General features: G+C 36.8%; 1 protein-coding gene and 2 long non-coding RNA genes across 9 annotated transcripts; all 3 read left to right on the top strand.

The window, feature by feature from the left end:
• The first annotated feature begins 3,814 nt into the window (after positions 1-3,814).
• LOC113335270 (disease resistance protein RGA2-like) lies at positions 3,815-8,510 on the top strand. Of its 6 annotated transcripts, none has more exons than XM_026581382.1 (6): positions 3,821-3,930; positions 4,186-4,281; positions 4,571-4,622; positions 4,970-5,115; positions 5,226-5,453; positions 5,668-8,510. In XM_026581382.1, the coding sequence occupies exon 6, from the start codon at positions 5,670-5,672 to the stop codon at positions 8,115-8,117; it is 2,448 nt and encodes an 815-aa protein (XP_026437167.1). In that variant the 5' UTR covers positions 3,821-3,930; positions 4,186-4,281; positions 4,571-4,622; positions 4,970-5,115; positions 5,226-5,453; positions 5,668-5,669; the 3' UTR covers positions 8,118-8,510. The 6 variants fall into 6 exon arrangements, with proteins under 6 accessions (XP_026437164.1, XP_026437167.1, XP_026437166.1 ...); XM_026581381.1 differs by having other exon boundaries at positions 5,226-6,165; positions 6,271-8,510; XM_026581377.1 differs by having other exon boundaries at positions 5,226-8,510.
• An 885-nt stretch (positions 8,511-9,395) lies between these two features.
• On the top strand, positions 9,396-10,564 carry LOC113335271. Its single transcript, XR_003353246.1, has 3 exons — positions 9,396-9,630; positions 9,756-9,822; positions 10,063-10,564. It is a non-coding gene; the product is annotated as an uncharacterized LOC113335271 (long non-coding RNA).
• A 1,611-nt stretch (positions 10,565-12,175) lies between these two features.
• Positions 12,176-15,217, top strand: LOC113335256. Of its 2 annotated transcripts, XR_003353233.1 has the most exons (6): positions 12,176-12,956; positions 14,032-14,153; positions 14,279-14,361; positions 14,517-14,601; positions 14,726-14,853; positions 14,965-15,184. It is a non-coding gene; the product is annotated as an uncharacterized LOC113335256 (long non-coding RNA). The 2 variants fall into 2 exon arrangements; XR_003353232.1 differs by having other exon boundaries at positions 14,726-15,217.
• Positions 15,218-17,988: the final 2,771 nt, after the last annotated feature.

Below are 17,988 nucleotides of genomic sequence, written 5' to 3'. Positions count from 1 at the left end.
TGTTATTTATTTTCCGCATTATATTTTATATAATTGGAATAATACAGGTTATGCGTTCGTGACCATCAATTGGAAATCCAACCTTTGCTTGTTGATTGATATTGATTGATCCTTGGACATTTGTCTTTGATACCGTCCAAGTTATTCCTTGTATTTGATAAAGACTCGCTATTGATTTTAGCTTGAGTAAAAATCAAATCAAGAGAAAGATATTAACTCCTTGAGATACTTTTATCTAGATTGAGTCTGACTGTCTAGTTGATTCTCTAGCAAAGTATTTCGGAGTTAGTCCATATAGATTGCTAAGCGAAATATTGGGTGGTGTTATTAGACCCCCGATTTTTCAAGTTCATTTTGACGAATGAACTGCTACAAGAAAATAAGTAAAAATTAACACGGAAGAGTATTTTTGTCTGTTTTATATTTTTAAATAATTATGGACCAAACAATAAAGGCGTTTTCCCAAAGAACTAAACAGACATGGGCTCACCTAAAAAATGACCAAACGATATTTTTCCCATAAATAATCCCATGCCTAGTTAGCAGCGATCGAGGCGGGATTGAAAGTTAAGGTGTGCTAAAATAAAGGTGGGCTAAAATAACACTATGTGCTAAATATTGAATTTCTGGGGGTGCTATAAAAAACTCTAAATAATGCACATGAAGAAATGAATTTTGGCGGCCTTTTAACAATTTCCAACCACCCCCAAGCCACCCCACTTCTGTCACTGCTAGTAGAAAATCGGTGACCGACAAAAATTTGGACCGGCAAAAGTGGCTAAGTAAAATGTAAATTCAGTCAATTATCCGGTAAATTCGTTAAGTATGCCCGAACTTACTAACTAGGATCCCATGAGTCGGGAGCATTTAATTCACTAACTCAAGAGTGTCTGTGGCTAGGTCCGAATCAGATCTGACTCAAATTTTAAGAAAAAACGATCCAATATCTGACTCGGATCGAGTCACGGTACCAGTCAGATCCAGGCGCTGAGTCAACAAAAAAAACACCCTGTTAGTCGCAACTATCCATGAAATGCTCATTACAGTGTAAAATCGCCGACCATTTGCAACCTTGATCTAATCGACTTATTCACGATATTTTCCGAAATAAATAACTTATTCGTGATTTTTTCGAAATCCGAACAGATTTCGGAATTTGATTCACTACAATGCAGTCAAGTAAAAGTCAATAGTTATCATTCGTTACTATATTACAAACAAAGTACACCATGGGAGCAGAGTGATAATGTTGACAAAATCGATTATGATCAAGAAAGTTATTGATGAAATCAGTTATTATTGTTGATAAAATCAGTATTTATTATTATTTAAAACTGTATATTTATGTCAGACCTTGGATGTTAAATTAAACACATTGTAGATGGTGAAATTGGATAAGGGGCAAAAGTGTCATTTCAAGACCACAATATAAAGCTCAACTCTCATGGGAGAGATTAAGCCCTTGGCCCTCAAGACACCTACATCCACGATTTCTAGTATACGTCCCCGCGAGGTCGTGATGCTGTGACTCCTAACAAACATCCTCGACGAGATACTGTTGATCATGTGTAGGTTCTGTAGAGCGTAAAACTTCCCCGGCATACATATGAACCAGAACAACCACAATTCCAAGATGTCTTAGCGAGACGTAGCTGGTTGTGATGCGATGATTCCTAGTATACTTCCTTGACGAGATAATGTTGGTCATGCAGGCTCTGTAAATGGGTAAAAACATCCACAACTGACTTATGACCCATAGCGGAGACATACATGTCTCCAGTAAGAACGACCCATCCTATTTGAGATCAATGACTGATTTATAGTATATCATCGCGAGATACACAAGTCATGTCTACTCTAGGATCTGACTCGACTTACTGAGGATTCCGAATAATTCCCAGGACATCCATGCGAGATACGCTTGTTATTTAGCCTCTGGGACCTTTTGATAGACCCCTAAAACATCCTTTTGAGATAAACTGGTCATGTCATCCCCACAATACGGACACAATTGACTCCTAGCACGTCATTGCAAGATACGCTGGTCAAAAACAAGTGAGATGAAGTGTCGCAAAGACATTATTAGGCGTGCAAGCTTTCTTTTCTCTCCCAAACATGTCCCAACTGACTTCGGAGAGACTCAACCGCATCATCCAAATCTGAGAAGGCCTCAGTCACGTCAGCCAAGTCTCAGACGACCTCAGTCACGTCGGCAAAATCTCAGACAACCTCAGTCGTGTCAAGCAAGCCTTAGATGGCCTTATTCGAGCTGAGCCAGCTCGTCTGAAGAGTCTTATACGGGCGTAAGACTCAGACACAACATTTAGGGCTCAAGCCTATTTCTCATCGTCTCAAACACACTCACGTCTAGTAAATTGGGCCGGAACTGTACATGTCTATCCAAAAACGTGTATAAGCTTCCTTGAGCTCCACATGCTCAATAAAGGGACCCACAAGCAATAATATGATCTCAATGTGACATATGTGACCGGCCATGGAGAGAAGGAGATAATCCTCAGCTTCTCCTACACTATACACACGATTTCTGAGGCCTTCCATGTCTTTTAACATGACTCATCCTAAGCCATTCTCACAAATCAGAGAATATCTCTCTATCTTGGCCAACTCGGCTAAAGAGAATATTACTCTCTATCAACACATCATCACAAAAGGCTGACTCAGCTTCACACAAATGGGGGATATCAATTAGGGTTTTGGTATGGCGGTCTACAACACGTGTGAGTAATACCCGGCTATTTCTCACCACAGAAGAGAGTAAATGCAGTGGAATAAAGAGATAAACTGAGCGTAGTTTATCTCTATCTATTCTTGAAGAGAAGGGAAAAGTGCTCCGCACGGCAAGCAATCCCTATCTTCACCGACCTGAGATTAGAGAATTCAACTATAAATCACCTATTTTTCCAAGCTAACAACTTTCTCATAAGCTCTCAGAGCCATTGTTCTTCAAACCCTTGAATTTTGTGATCTCTTTCTTCATCTGCTTCCCTCCCTAAGACCATATCTAACATCTCTTGTGACTGAAGCAGCCTTTGAACGATCATTGTGCTTGGTTTAGGCGAATATTGTTCGTGCACAACCTCCCGTAACACACTTTCAAAACCCTAGAATCTCACTTTTAGTCTCTCGCCGATTTTAGGCAACTACACACGTGTTTCCACATTTCTTACTAGTCCCACATATTTGTCCTGATGTTTTACCGTATCTGCATTTTAAGGCCAAGCACTATGATTTCTAGACTTTCTTGGCCATCGCTAATATATCGAAACCAAGTTTCACCAAAAAACGATTTCCCTATTAGGAATAACATTCCTTGGCATAGTGAGTTTCCGTCAGTTAGATTTTTGATTACCCATAAAGCATAGAAATTAAACTTAATTGTGGACTCGGAATTTACTTTAGGAAAACTGAGTTCTTATATTATACTCCGTTTCAAAATAATAGGCAGATTTGTATGCAAATTTACACACAAACGTGCCTATTATTTTGAAATGGAGGTAGTATTTATTACGGAAACCCACTTTATGTCGGCTATTTCTTGGCTAGAATGTAGGAAGCATACTAGTCAAGCCTTGTTAAGTCTCCACATTCTAGCACGAGATAACTCCTAGTGGTTCGGTTTAGCCAAGGGAATTAAGGAGCCTCAGTGCTGGTGGCCTAAACAGCTGATATTGTGCGCATTTTCGCTAACCTGCTTAACTGCTAGGACCGCGGGTACTTTCATCTATCTTTTGCACGATTCTATAAAATGTCCGCCGTTCGAATCTCGACGCCCACATTTTCAAAAAAGAAATAAAAAAAATACAATGGATTTGTTTCTTCATCTTTCGTCACAAGCTTTGAAACTCCCGAAGTTTTAACAGAGATAGCTGTTTGGAAGGATGATGAGCTGATAGCTATTGATTGTTTGAGGTAATATCCAGTCAAAAATTTTCATTTTAACTGTTAAATTTCAATGTATTTATTTAATCTATTAGCCATCAAAGTACACACTCTTAGACTGCTATGTAACTGTTTGAGAAAATGCTTCACAGAGATTAAAACAGTTAAAATTTCAGTTAGTGCATTGTCAATGTCACCAGAAAATATCATGCCATTAGACTCTCTGTAATTGGATAGTATCAAGTATGAATTAATTAATAGCATCTTCATGATTAAATGGTCCAGAAATCATCATCAAGTCAATACCACTGGACCCATTCATCAACTTTTTGTTGGAAAGTAGACGTGGTATAGGTACAACTAAGACCCTGCGGAAAATAGGTATGCATTCACATTCAATGAGAAGAACATCAAATCTATTGTCCCATTCTTGTTTTCTTTGTGCTTTAGTCGAAATTTTATTTGATTAAAATGAAGACAAAAGAAAGAAAAAGATTAGACATAAACAGTGATAACACCATTGAAAAAAGAAGAAAAGCTTAAAGCAAAATTCTTTGCACTTTACTTAGTACTTGGAATCTTTTAATTTTCATTTGAATACACGAACTCCCTAACTAATTCCCACACTGCTTGGTATCATTTTAATTTGCTTTGGGTCTTTGTGTTTCAGGTTGAATGGCAGTACAAATGGAACGGTGAATATCGCTCCCCTGTAATATACGGTTAGTAGATCTAGATGAATAATGTCGCTAGTTCGCAAAAACATTTACATGCCCTTAGAATGCTTGAATTCGCATAACTTGGATCAAGCCAATTGTGCGTAATTTTGGTTATGCTTCATGCGGTTTAGTCAGCATAATTTGCACTTCATGTTTTTTTTTTTTGTTTTTCGCAACAAACGAAAATCACTGTTTTAATTCCGTTTTTCCCTTTGATAACTTACATTTGCTTTAATAATACACTTTTTTTTAACTAAAGATATATAGTGCTTGTCCATTGAAAGTAAATAAGAAAGAAAGTATTATATCTCAGAACATGAACTGTTCGAATCAAATCCTTTATTGTGTAGTTAAAAGAAAGTAGAGAATTTGGAGAAGACTCATTTCAAAGTTACATATATTCGGCATCCACAATACTAAACGAAGTAACGAACCATCCATCTTAGAAAAAAAATTATCTTCTGCTCTCTACTGTCTCATCATCTTCATATCTTCGGTATATCTTTCTCTATCTGTTTAATTTGTTTTATGATGGCTTTGTAAGGGATTCTTGTTAATGGTGTGACTGAAATCTTGAAAAAATTGCTCCCTGCTATTTCTCAACAGATTAGTCAGGCATGGGGAATTAAAGATGACCTAAGAAAGATTGGGAGAACTTTGGAGTCAATACAAGCTTTAATTTCTGATGCTGAGGAGAAACAAATAACTGATGCTACTGTCAGACTTTGGTTGAGAAGGCTCAAAGACGTTGTTTATGATGCCGATGATGTTATGGATGAATTCTGTTATGAAACCATGCGTCGTTGCGAAAGAGGAAGTCAGCTCAAGCACAAGGTACGCGACTTTATTAGTAAATCCTCCAATCCACTTGTCTTTCACTTTAAGATGGCTGGTAAACTCCGAGACATAAAAAAAAAATTAGATGAGATTTACAATGATTCAGTCAGATATACATTGAATGCTACCAGTGGTGCTTCTCGAGTCGATCAAACTAAAGTGCAATGTAACCGTCTAACTACATCTGTTGTAGATGATTCTGTACTTATAGGTATGGAGGATGCAAGATCAGACATAGTAAACATGCTGACTAACAAAACTTTAACTTCAGTGTCACCATCATCATCATCATCACACAATTCTTCACATCAAGAGAAACTGTCGGTCGTGTCCATTGTGGGTATGGGGGGTCTGGGTAAGACTTCATTAGCGCAGTTGGTATACAGAGACGAGTCAATAAAAACACACTTTGATAAAAAGATGTGCATCTGGGTCTGTGTATCCGACAAGTTAGATGTCTATAGAATCTTAAAAGAAATTATTGAGTCCATTACTGATTGTTCATGTGGGGATCTATCAAATGTTGACGTGCTGGCGAGACAAGTTAAGGAAAAATTGATTGGTAAGAAATACTTGTTAGTGCTGGATGATCTATGGAACGAAGACGCCGCAGATTGGGAAAAACTAAAGGGAGTCCTTGTCAATGGTGTTGAAGGAAGCAGATTTTTAGTCACCACACGCAGCCAAAAAGTTGCATCTGTTATTGGGGGTAAGGTCCATAATTTACAAAAATTAACAGATGATGTTTGTTGGTCTATTATCCAAAACAAAAATTTATATCCAGGTGGATCTGTTCTTACTCAAAATATGATAGATATTGCACGGGACGTAGCGAAGAAATGCGATGGCTTACCACTTGCGGCCAACTTTCTTGGAAGTTTATTATACTTGAAAAGAGAAGAAAGCTATTGGGTTTCAATCAATGATGATAAGAATTTGTGGGTTCAACCAGAAAACAAAAGAGTCATACCAATTTTGAAATTGAGCTATGATAACTTAGCTTCACCTTTGAAACTCTGTTTTTCTAACTGCTGTTTATTTCCCAAAGACTGGGAAATTGAAAGAGAGATATTGATTCGTGTGTGGATGGCGGAGGGATTCCTTCAGTCATCCACTGAGGTAAATAGCAGATCCTTTGAAGATATTGGAAATGATTATTTTGAGTTTTTGTTGTGGAACTCATTCTTTCAGAATACATGGCAAGATGAACTTGGTGTCATTCGCACTTGCAGGATGCATGATCTTGTGCATGATCTTGCGATGAGTGTTGTAGATTGTAACGAATTTGGAATTGGCAAGAAGGAAGATGTTTCACAAGTTCGTCATTTACAGCTGATATGTGACGGCAGTTCATCGACAGCTGAAGTGTTGTCTAAGGCAAAGAATTTGCGAACAGTTGTGGTGCTTCATCCAAATAATTCTCCAGAAATCGGTAGTTTTCCTTCTGCTAAGCATCTACGCATATTATATCCGCTCGGTCTTTGGGATCCAAAGTTCGCCTTCTCGGTTTCTATGTTTACACATTTGAGGTTCCTGGACCTCTCAAATTGTGAATTCAATTCATCCCGTGATGTGTCATTAAATCATTCTCACAATTTGCAGACACTGATACTGCGTAGTTGCTTGAATGTTTCTTGGTTTCTTGGTGAAACTGGGCATTTGAAAAATTTGAGGCATCTCGATGTCTCAAAATCTGATATCAAAGTTCTACCTGATGATTCTATCGTAAACCTCACTAATTTGCAGACATTGGATCTCCGCGAGTGCCGTCAGTTTGAAGCCTTACCTGAAAATATTGGGTTGTTCAAACATCTAAGTTACATTAACCTTTCATCTTCATCAATTAGAAAAATACCTGATTCCATCACTTGCATTACCAATTTAAGGACGTTGAATTTTGCGGGTTGCAGGAACTTAGATGCCTTACCTACAGAACTAGGAGCTTTGACACGATTGAGGTGCCTTGATTTTTCAGGTTCGGAGATCAAAGTACTACCTGAATCTTGCATTACTAACCTCTGTAATTTGGAGATAGTGGATTTTGGAATTAGATGTGAGCTTCCTGAAGAAATTAAGAATTGGCCGAAATTAAGACAGTTTAGACACTTTAGAAATAGTGATGATGAAATCATGACCAGGGGTATGGAAAAGCTAACTTGCCTTGAAACATTGAGGTCATACATGGCAAGGAAAGAAGCAGATATTCAGGTATGTGGATGTACTCAGAATAATTGTTCTAGTGGTCATAGTGGAATTGAAGAGTTAGCAGCGCTCAACTCCCTTCAGGTGCTGCATATAGAATGCTTAGAGAATGTGAGAGGAGGAATAGAAGATGCAGAGAGAGCAAAGTTGAAGGATAAGACAAATTTGAGAGAATTATGTCTTAACTGGAGCCCCGATGAAGATTATGAAGATGGTGAAGATTGTGGAGATGGTCATGAAGATAGTGAAGATGGTGAAGATTGTGGAGATGGTCATGAAGATAGTGAAGATGGTGAAGATTGTGGAGATGGTCTTGAAGATAGTGAAGATTGTGAAGATGGTGAAGATGATGAAGAGTGTGAAGATTGTGATTTGGTTTTAGAGGGTCTTCAGCCTCCTCCAAATTTGAGAAGTCTGCATATTTTTGGATTCCGGGTTTCAAGCTTCCGAAATGGATGAGTTCAAATTCTGATTTCCTGCTTCTGGTGTCGTTAAATTTAAGTAATTTCAAGTGGTGTGAGAAGCTTCCAGCTCTAGGTATGCTCCCATGTCTTAGGAATCTTGATATCGATACAATGGAGTCAGTCAAGTGTTTGGGTAGAGAATTTTATTACCAGCATCAAGAAGAAGATGAGAGTAGAAGTAGTACCCAGGAATCTACAACTACATCATCATCATTATTCCCTTCGTTAGTTGAATTGAATATCAGTCAAATGGATAATCTTGAAGAATGGGTTGCTCCTCCATCTTATTTCCATGTTGATTCCTTCCCGTTACTTGAGATGATATATATGCAGGATTGTCCTCTACTGAGAAGTGCACCGAAGTCATTTCCTTCACTTAAGACATTGTACTTTCTCAGAGCCAATGGCAAGGCAGTAAACTCAATCTTATCTGCCAGTAGAGGAGGTTGTCTGACCTCTCTCACATCCATTACAATAGAAGATGAATCTCCGGAGCTAATATATTTCCCACTGGGCGTACTACTCCAGGACAATACTCCGAATCTTTGTACTCTAATGATATCAGGTTGCTCTGAGTTTCAAGGTTTTCGTGATGATAATGATCTGAACAACAGCAACGGCAACATTTCTCTCCACACGTTGAGATTAGCTAATTGCCCTGTTTTAACATCTCTACCAGATTTACGATTATGGACCTCTCTCCGGGAATTAACCATATGGAACTGTGACAAATTGAAGGAGTCTATACCATATGATCTCAAGACATCACTCACTTTTCTTGATTCGCTGGAAATCAATTTTACTCAAAGAGAAGACCAGCAGCTAGAATCCCAGTAACCATTTCATATTGTTTGCTGCAACTCATTCCAGTTACTACCCAACAGGTCTCTCACTCTCTCTTTCTCTCTCAAAGGTGAGACTTTTATTTGAATGCTTCAATATTCTTCATATGCAAATTCCAATGTTTGTAGTCAGATTTCATCATATTCAAATTGAGATCACAATGCTCTGTTTAGATGCATCATTGTTTGATCTCTACATATATTTATTACTTTGAGGAGATTAGCAATACCTGCTTTTCCTATGAATGGCGCTAAAAACTCACATTTTACAATATGTTTATCACTGGAGACTATTGAAAAGATTTTGAATAGAAATTGAAATGTTACAGGTTTGTCAACAAGGACACTGTATTATCTTCATTGAACTGAAAACTGGCTGTACTTTTGTTCTTAACAGATATATTTGTATGAATTTTTTTTCTTGCAGAGATACCAAAGCTCAAGAGACGTTCAGCTGCAATTAAGGTCTCAAGAATGCAAGTTCTCACATCAAAGCGTTGAAGTTCAAATGGGTGGCTACATGTTTTGTGTTGCTACTTGTTGCGATGCACGGAGAACTGGATTATGTTGAAAGTATGATCAATGAGATCAAATTTCTACCATCGGGTCGGACCATCAGAGTCTTGCGCCAGTGCTTCCTAACAGCTTCCAACTACACAAGTGGTGGTAAGCATATACGAATACTACTTATAATTTATCTTATACTTGTAGTTGTTTTGGTCCTTTCCACTTTCCATAAACTTACTAAGAGTTGTTACTATATGCGTTGTGTTGCTACCTGCTGCGTTCAGTGGGATCCAATTGGTCAGAGTTTTGCATTAGCAATTCTCTGCAGGGCTTCGAAACACACTAGTGGAGGTAAATATATGAATACGATTAAAATCTTAAAGTTGTTGATTTTGAAGAATTTGGTCTTCCTTTCAACTTCCTGTGGAATTAAGTGTTATACTAGTTTTATTTGTGCAGTCTGTTTCTAAGTTTAAATTGGGTCATACAAGTTATTTTAGAGTACTATCTACAGTGACTTCTTTTCTAGTGAGTTTTATTGGTCTCCATCTTTTGGAGTTTAATCTAATTCGACTTTGTTTGTGTTTCTAGCTTCATCTGAGAGGATATGAAGATGTCGATCATGAGGAACCAGTTAGCAACAAGCTTACCTACTGAAAGCAGTCAAAAGTTATATTCGCATTTGCATTTGCAGCAACAATCTGACTAGTACATCATCCCTAGGAATTCGAATCAAATTGAGTTTTTTTCTGCTTGACTTCTAATTCTATGCAGTCAGATGTTTATTTTTGGATGGTTTGTGGACAGATGTTCCTAGCTGGGATGAGGAACCGGTGACTATCCAAAAATTGAAAGAATGTATATATGGAATGAAGCTTCCCTTCTTCTTCGTTGGGTTTTCTTCTGTTTGATAACTGTTGTTTTTCGGGTTGTAAGCTCTTGGAGCTGTTCTTGTTTGCTCACCACTAGCAGCTCTATTTAATACAGTTCTTACTTTTGCCGGGAGAAAAAAAGATAATCTCACCGCTAGCAGCCAACTTGTTGTATGCAACTTTAAATTAGTTCAACACCTTCAGGCCTATTTCTTGTGTTTCATGATTAGCTGCAATAGTGACTGTTAGACAATATCTTCTTGAACCACAACTGATTTTCCTTGCAGCCTGTGATTAGCAAGTTCAGCTGTAACTAATCACTGGGTAGTTTCTTAATTGAAATATTGGTTATTTAAATCACCACAGTTTGCAGGTTTTATAACCGTCTGGAAGTCTTCTTATGATTGCACTTGAATCTCACCTCCCCAAGAAAACTATTGGGGTTAAAGCTTCAAGGAATTCAAGCTGTTGATTGTCCTTGTTTGCTTGGTTCCAAGTGTAAAAGCAGTGTTGTTTCCTTGCATGATCCAAGTTCTAAATGTTATATTCATTTCACCAAATCCATGTTATGTTTTGATAGTTGAACACTTTACCTGTTAAAGGCGGGTACCTTCCTAATTGTGGGTATACCAATAAACCACGAAAAAAGAAGCTACATTAGCCCGCATTTGATTTGGGCATGGGTCTCTATGATACTAAGCGCTTATCTAATGTGTGTTGAATTAATATCCCTATCCAATAGTTTCTGTTAAGGAGTGATTTTTGAGTATGGAAATGTTAAAATACTCTTCAGTATTTTAACTTCTCCTCTTCTTCTCTTGTCCTTCTCTTTTCTTCTCTTTCTTTGTCGGTTTCTTTTTGTGATTTTTATTTTCTCCATCGTCGATTTCAACGTGGTTTCATTCGTTGATTCAAAAAAAAAAATCGGCGATTAATTTATTATTTAAATATGCCTCCTTGAAAGAAACCTAATCATCGATTTATTTTTTAAAAATTCGTTTAGGTAAGAACTTGTAACTGAAAATATTCAGTTTCAGTTAATACTGACATTGTATTCATGATGAATACAATGTCGGTTTTGCGTACCGACATAGATTTAGTATAAACACCATGTCGTTTTACTATGCCGACACTGTTTTTAGTATGAATATCATGCTGAAATTATTAATTGCCAGCATGCTCGATAGAAATCTATCAATGCTGATATCCAAGTGAAAAAAACTCAAGTTTCTGGGAAATTTGCATCATGTGCCGGCATAGCAATTTAAGCAATGTATCATGCTGGCACCACTACTGGCATGCTCGATAATGAACTTTTTGTGCTGACAGTGTACTTACAATTTCAAAATTGGGGGATATTGTGTATCGGCATGGTGAAAGTATGAATACCATGCCGTTTTGGTCCATGCCGACACGGTATTCATATTTTTACCATGTTGATACTGAGTTTTTCAGGCGTAACAATGACGAATTCAATGGAAAAAAAAATAATTAAATTTCAATATATTAATTGGGCCGACCGAGCGAAGTGAGAGAGGACATTTATATGACCACTTTTTTATAAATCTAAGTGATCAATTACCACAGAAAGATTGAGAATGGTCCATGCTGAAAAACAAAAAATGCCTCTACATGTTTCCATTTCACACTAAAACTAGCGTAAATACAACATAATGAAGGGTAATCACGTAAAATTCAGGGGAAGAAAAAAGGACACGGAGGTTGAAATGTTTTAATTATTGAGGGACAGTTTAGTAAACTCGGAGGTAAAGTGACTTAAAGGTTGCAGGATCAAATCCCGACCACCTCCTTCTTCGTTTTTTTCCTTTTTTTTCCCCTTCTTCGTTTTTCTTTCTTCTTCAGCCATGAAACCGAGAGAGGAGATCGAGACAGAGAAGATTAATGGAAGATGATTGAAGATAGAAATTGAGAAGGATTTGAAGTAGAAGATGTGAATGCTTCCATCGATTAACAACAGGAAGAATGGAAATGGTCGTTGCTGTTTCAAGTGAAGAGTTAGGGTTTTGTTTCTGAAGAATTTAGGTTCGTAGGAGTTGAACTAATATGGTTGAATCTGGAGGACATGGATTGAGAATCTAAGAAGAAATTGGTGTTACTGTTACCATGGGTTGAGAACCAATCGAGAAATTAGAAGGTGGTATTGATTGAGTTGCTGAGATGGGTGATTAGGTTCGGATGGAGGAATTTTTGAAGATTAATGTAGAATTTAGGGTGTGTAGAAGATGACTCCGGTGGTTGTTTGCCATGATTAATTCAGAGAAGGAAAAGTCGAATCTGAGATGGAAATGGATTCAGGGTTTGAGTTTGAATCATGGGTTGCTGAGCTCGAGCACCTGTAGTGGGGTTTTGATTTGAATCTGAGATTTGAAAGTGCTGGATGAAGTTGTGAAAGGGAATGGAGATGTTGATGTTCATGGGTATACACAGGATGGCTAGAAGCCGTGATATTAGATGAAGAAAGTTCAAAAGAAGCAATCAGTAACAGAGATTGATGAATGGAGGTTCTTGAGATGTGAATTGAAGAAAATGAAATGCTGGGTGTTAGCAAAGATTCAGATGGCTGTTGGTGATTGTGAACTGCGTTGAACAAATGTAAGTGCAGTGGTAACAGTAATTATTAGTTTCTCAGTACTAGATTTTTTTTCTAATATTGTTTCTTTAGATTTATTCCACATCCATACGAATATGTTTTTGTATCAAACTTGATTGATTTTATCTACTACTTATCAATAATGAGGTTACATTTTTTAGTTTAGTTAGTTTTTTGGTAGATTAGAGTTACAAGCAGGGAATATGAAGCTTCTCCTGTTATTTTGTGGCTGAGCAAGTACTGAGAAGAGTGGCTTGCAGTTACCGAATGACATTATTCTTTCATTATTGAGATGCTCTAATCCATGTATTAATGCATTTGCCACATAGAGTAGTAATATTTCCTCTATTATGATCCATACTTCAAAACAACGATACACCTAATCTCCTAAAATTATGTAGTGAAAGCATTACGAAGATAGTGATTAAGATAACAAACTTGCTCTGTATTTATGATTCCCTATGGCTATGCATCTGTGGAGTCAATAGATAAAGAGGAAATTGGACCTCCTAATTAAGGAGGAGCCAGGCCTTTGTGAACAAGGATTTGCATGTACTTACAAGCAAGATATCTGGAAGCAAGGTACTTGCAAATTCATGTTTTTTCTTCCCTGAAATTCACAACACCTGCCTAGCTCTCTAATTTGGATAATATATCGTGATTTTTCTTTTTGAAATGCTTACGGGTAGTAGCATCACAAGTGGGGAGTTGATACCAAAACCGTGTACATTTTTTCTGTTGTATCTTATGAGTTTGGTTGTCATATGAGTGACATCGAAGTGTCTGTATTACTTGGTACTCCAAAAACATCTCTATCTGCAATGGATATGTATGAGATGTAATAACCTGGGCCTGTGTTTGCTTCAAGGTATTGTTTCAATTTTTTATTCGATGTTTGTTGATTTCGTTGTGGATATGAAATTGCGGCGGTGTTTGCTTAGGTATAGAAAGATGGATTGCAATTTGATTCAAAAATGTTGTGTGTGCATTACATTGAATTGACTCAAAATCAATGTTGTGTGTTTTTTGGATCAAATTTGGGGATTTCTTAATTTATGAATATGGTGATGGCTTTAGATAAAGGAGAAGTGAGTCAGGTGAAAGAGGAAAAGTTGGTTAAAGCCGCCAAGAAAAGTGCTGCGATTTTGGATCAGCATCTCCCTGACCAATATAAGACAAACTACCATGTATTGGAGCATGTAAGTAATCCAGTTGCAGTTCTTTATTGTTGGAAGTCATTGTTTGATATGGTGCATGGGGTATTTTTACGGTTGGTTCTTATTTACTTATGGCTTCAAAATTGTTTTGCTTCATATTTATACAGGGAGGTGAAATCTATGATGCAATGTTGAACCAAACAAAATCTCTCAGATGATAATAATAAGTTCTACGTGATTCAAGCTCTTGGTATAGTTTCTTCTTCTGCTTCATCCTCGTTTATTTCTCTTGTTCCAGTTCTCGTCTTCCAAACGTCTGTTTTTTTGTGTACTGGGCAGAATCAAGTCTCATGAATGTGGTATAAATCTTTTTCCCAACTTTGTCTGTGCTATAAACTAATGCAGAATCAGACGGCTGGCGACGTCCAACGGGGAGGTGATGCAGTTCCTGCTCCAGCCCTTGCTGCTGGTGGGGATTGGACTGATACAGGTTGGATTTCTTTACAGTCTTCTGTACATACTCATCACTCTCTTAGTTGGTTTCAGGTTTTTACTGGCATCAGTATTATAGTGATAACGCTGGGATCTTACTTCTGTTTGTTTTTTATTCACAGTTGTTCCTGCGGCAGGAGTGGATGTATCTTTGGAGTCAGCGGCGGCATCATCCCTCCAGCTGCAAGTTGGGAATGAGGGGTGCAGTAATGTCTTATATTTTTTGCCGGCCTTTTCTCATGTACTCAAGGTGTTCTATCGAACCTTGGTTTCTATGTTGAGCTAATTTTGTTTTAATAGTTGAAAAGATATTTTAGTTTTCTTCGCTCCATACCTTGAACCTTTCTTATTTTAATAGCAGATTCCTTTCGTTTGGGAATGAGGTTCTTCGCACTTGAGAATTGTAGTTAGTGGTTTTGAGGATTATTTGAGCCTTGTTTTTTTTTTTGCTCGTCACTTTTATGTTCGGAGTATGTTGCCTTCTGAGTTTAGGGTTGTAACTACTTTAGCTAGCGAGTGATAGTTTCAGAGAGAGTTGGTGTTGAGAATCTAAAGATCTGAATATAAGATTTTTTATTTTATTTTATCAGCTTAATTCAATTTTGTTTTACTAATATTAAAATTTGTTTGAACGTTTCTTTAAAAAATAAAAAAAAATCTCTGAAATTGCAATCACATAATGGCGTCATTTCGTCAAATTCTTCGGTCGGCCCACCCACCGTGTCAACGGTTGTACTAGTATCTATACATGAGTAATTGGAGCACTGGTACGTTCAGCTTGTTTACTTTTCCGGGTTGGTCCTTCACCTAAACTTTCAATATCATGGATATCTTGATTTGATGTTGTTGCATGAACAAATTCAATGATAATAATTTATACTAATCATTATCAAACAAATCTATTAACTTAACTAATTATAATTAACTACTAAACATGATTAGTAAGGGGTAGATTAGGAATTATATAAACTAGCTGGATAGGGGGTGACCTTGATTTACTATTTAAATCTCGTTTTTGTCTTTTTCTTATATCCTCCAATTGCGCGTTCTTTGGTAATTACTTCCAATGGCGAAGGTGTCCATATTCTTTTTCATTATATTTGTCATTTTATTTTAGAAAATTTAACATAGAAAATTAAAATAAGGTAATAATTGCAGTATCAAGAGAGGAATTTGGGACATTATACCATTTGCTATTTGGTGGGATGTGTGGCTTGAAAGGAATACTAGACTATTTAATAGCACGAACATACAGAAATTTGGAGCAAATAAAAAACAGTGTGATTTTCATCTACAATTGGTGTGTTGGGACTACAATTTTTGATGGCATTGGTTTGAATGGTGTGCTTGTTAGAGCATAGCTCGGCTGAACCCACCCAGCGTTGGTATGTCAAGTTTGGTTGTCATATTTTAGTGAATCAAAACTCATTTAAAGAATCGTTTGATTATGTACTAGAGTCAACTTCGTATAGGTTAGGTTGAAAGTATTAGTATATGAGACATTACAAGTATTCCGAAGACTTGAAGAAGTGAAGAAGTAAAAGCTACAAGGACAACATCATCCTTCCACTTGAAGTTAGTGATATTTGACTTGAACCGTTTCATTCCCTAACGTATCTTTCAAGTCGTGCATATTGAAAACAAAACTGCGAAGCATGAACACTCTAGATAGACATAGTATTAAGGAATACAATACGAGGTTTATTGTTTAACCATTAAACTTTGTAGATAAGACATCGACATAATCGACATATGGGTATGAGGTGAGGATTTCATCCTAGGAAACAATGTTTTACATGTTTTTTAAGGAAGTAAATTCATGAACTTGTTTTGTGAATCGAAAAAGAAATCGCCAGGCGTTATTGGTATTGTTATTCATTGTATATCTTGTGAACAACCAATATGTGTGATTAGTATAACCGCTCATGACTTGTTTGTGTTCTTGGTAAAACTATTCACAAAGGCCTGACGGTATGACTTTTATTAGTGAAACAGATCTTAAGTAATCACCTGAGATGGTATGATCGAGTTTGTGATTTTGTGTAAGAACGACTCTGGGTAAAAGGGAACCGATCCTCGTAAGAGGTGCAACACATCACAAAGGGGAATCGATCCTTGTATGAGGTGCAACATGTTTTAGCAAAAAAGGGAACCGATCCTATGGACATGTGCAACACATTCAAGTTAGATACCATATATATGTGGGGAACCGATCCTAGTACCTAGTCAACCGAATTTTGGAAAGCTAGTGTGACTATGCACAGTACTCACATGGAGGTAGAAACCGAAACTCATTTTAGTAGAACCATTTAAACCCATAATTTGTGATTGAGTGTTCTTGATCAATCGCATAGTTCTTAAAAGTCAGATGAACCAATTCTAAACTTGTTTGGAACTGTGGCAAATCGGTTTCAAGATTGTAAATATGAAAGAGGACTAACAAAGTAAGGATGTCGGCATACTTTGAACATGTGAAGTAACGCTTATCTTTAATTGTTCAAAATTATTCCTTAATGGCTAAAGGAAGAGAATCACAGGGTGGAAACATAAATAAGTTAAGAATCTTTTATTTAAGGTTTTTAATTTTATTTTAGGCAGTGGAAAGTGTTTTGGATTCCTCTAATAAAGGAAAATTCGAAATCTGTTCTGATCCGTGCTGGTATCTGTTCCATCTCTTACGGAAGTAAGAGCTACAAGCCTATGTGAAGGAGTCCTTGAACTAATAGGAAGAAATGAACTTCTGAAGAAATTATCTTTCGTTGCCCAAAAGGAAATTATTTATCATGATGTTTGCTAGGAATCTTATAGAGAATTTCGTGATCTTCAAATGATTAGTTTTCACTCTACCAATCTTGAAATGTTTGAAAAAAACCTTGATGAAATCATGGAAACAGAGGATAACAAGGATGAATAAGTTTAATCTCTTGTTCTGGAAATAGACATCAATTTTTGATTTCTTTTAATGATTGTATTAGGTCTATTATGAATAAAACTATTATGAATAAAATTATTTGATTTATAATTTTTCTTGTGATAGTTTTTGATTTACATAGCATGTCCTTGAATGATTTATGATTATTGCTATGTATGTTATGGGATGTTTGATTTCGGTTTTATTACCTTGATATTCGATTTCATAATGTTGTGAACCCATATAGTTTGGGTGACTTTTTGATTTAGCAGGATTAAGTTCTAGCCCATGTTGGTAGGCTTTATCAAAGGATCATGAGGGGTTCTGATAGAAACAATATGTGAAAAAATCACAATATGTTGAATCGGTTTTGGTTTAGCATAAAAACATATGTGTTTCGGGGGTTTTCAACTTTTGCTTGCAATAGTTAAAAACCGGTTTTCAACCTTTCTCTGGTAAAGGTTGGTTGTTGTT

The sequence above is a fragment of the Papaver somniferum genome, unplaced genomic scaffold (genome assembly GCF_003573695.1).
Source record: "Papaver somniferum cultivar HN1 unplaced genomic scaffold, ASM357369v1 unplaced-scaffold_139, whole genome shotgun sequence".
In the NCBI taxonomy this organism is placed as follows: domain Eukaryota; kingdom Viridiplantae; phylum Streptophyta; class Magnoliopsida; order Ranunculales; family Papaveraceae; genus Papaver; species Papaver somniferum.
This window is presented reverse-complemented; position numbering and strand designations above follow the sequence as displayed.

Excerpts from the sequence above, each read along its gene's own strand:
- LOC113335270 (XM_026581379.1), top strand. The coding sequence starts at position 5,391 with ATGGATGAATTCTGTTATGAAACCATGCGTCGTTGCGAAAGAGGAAGT.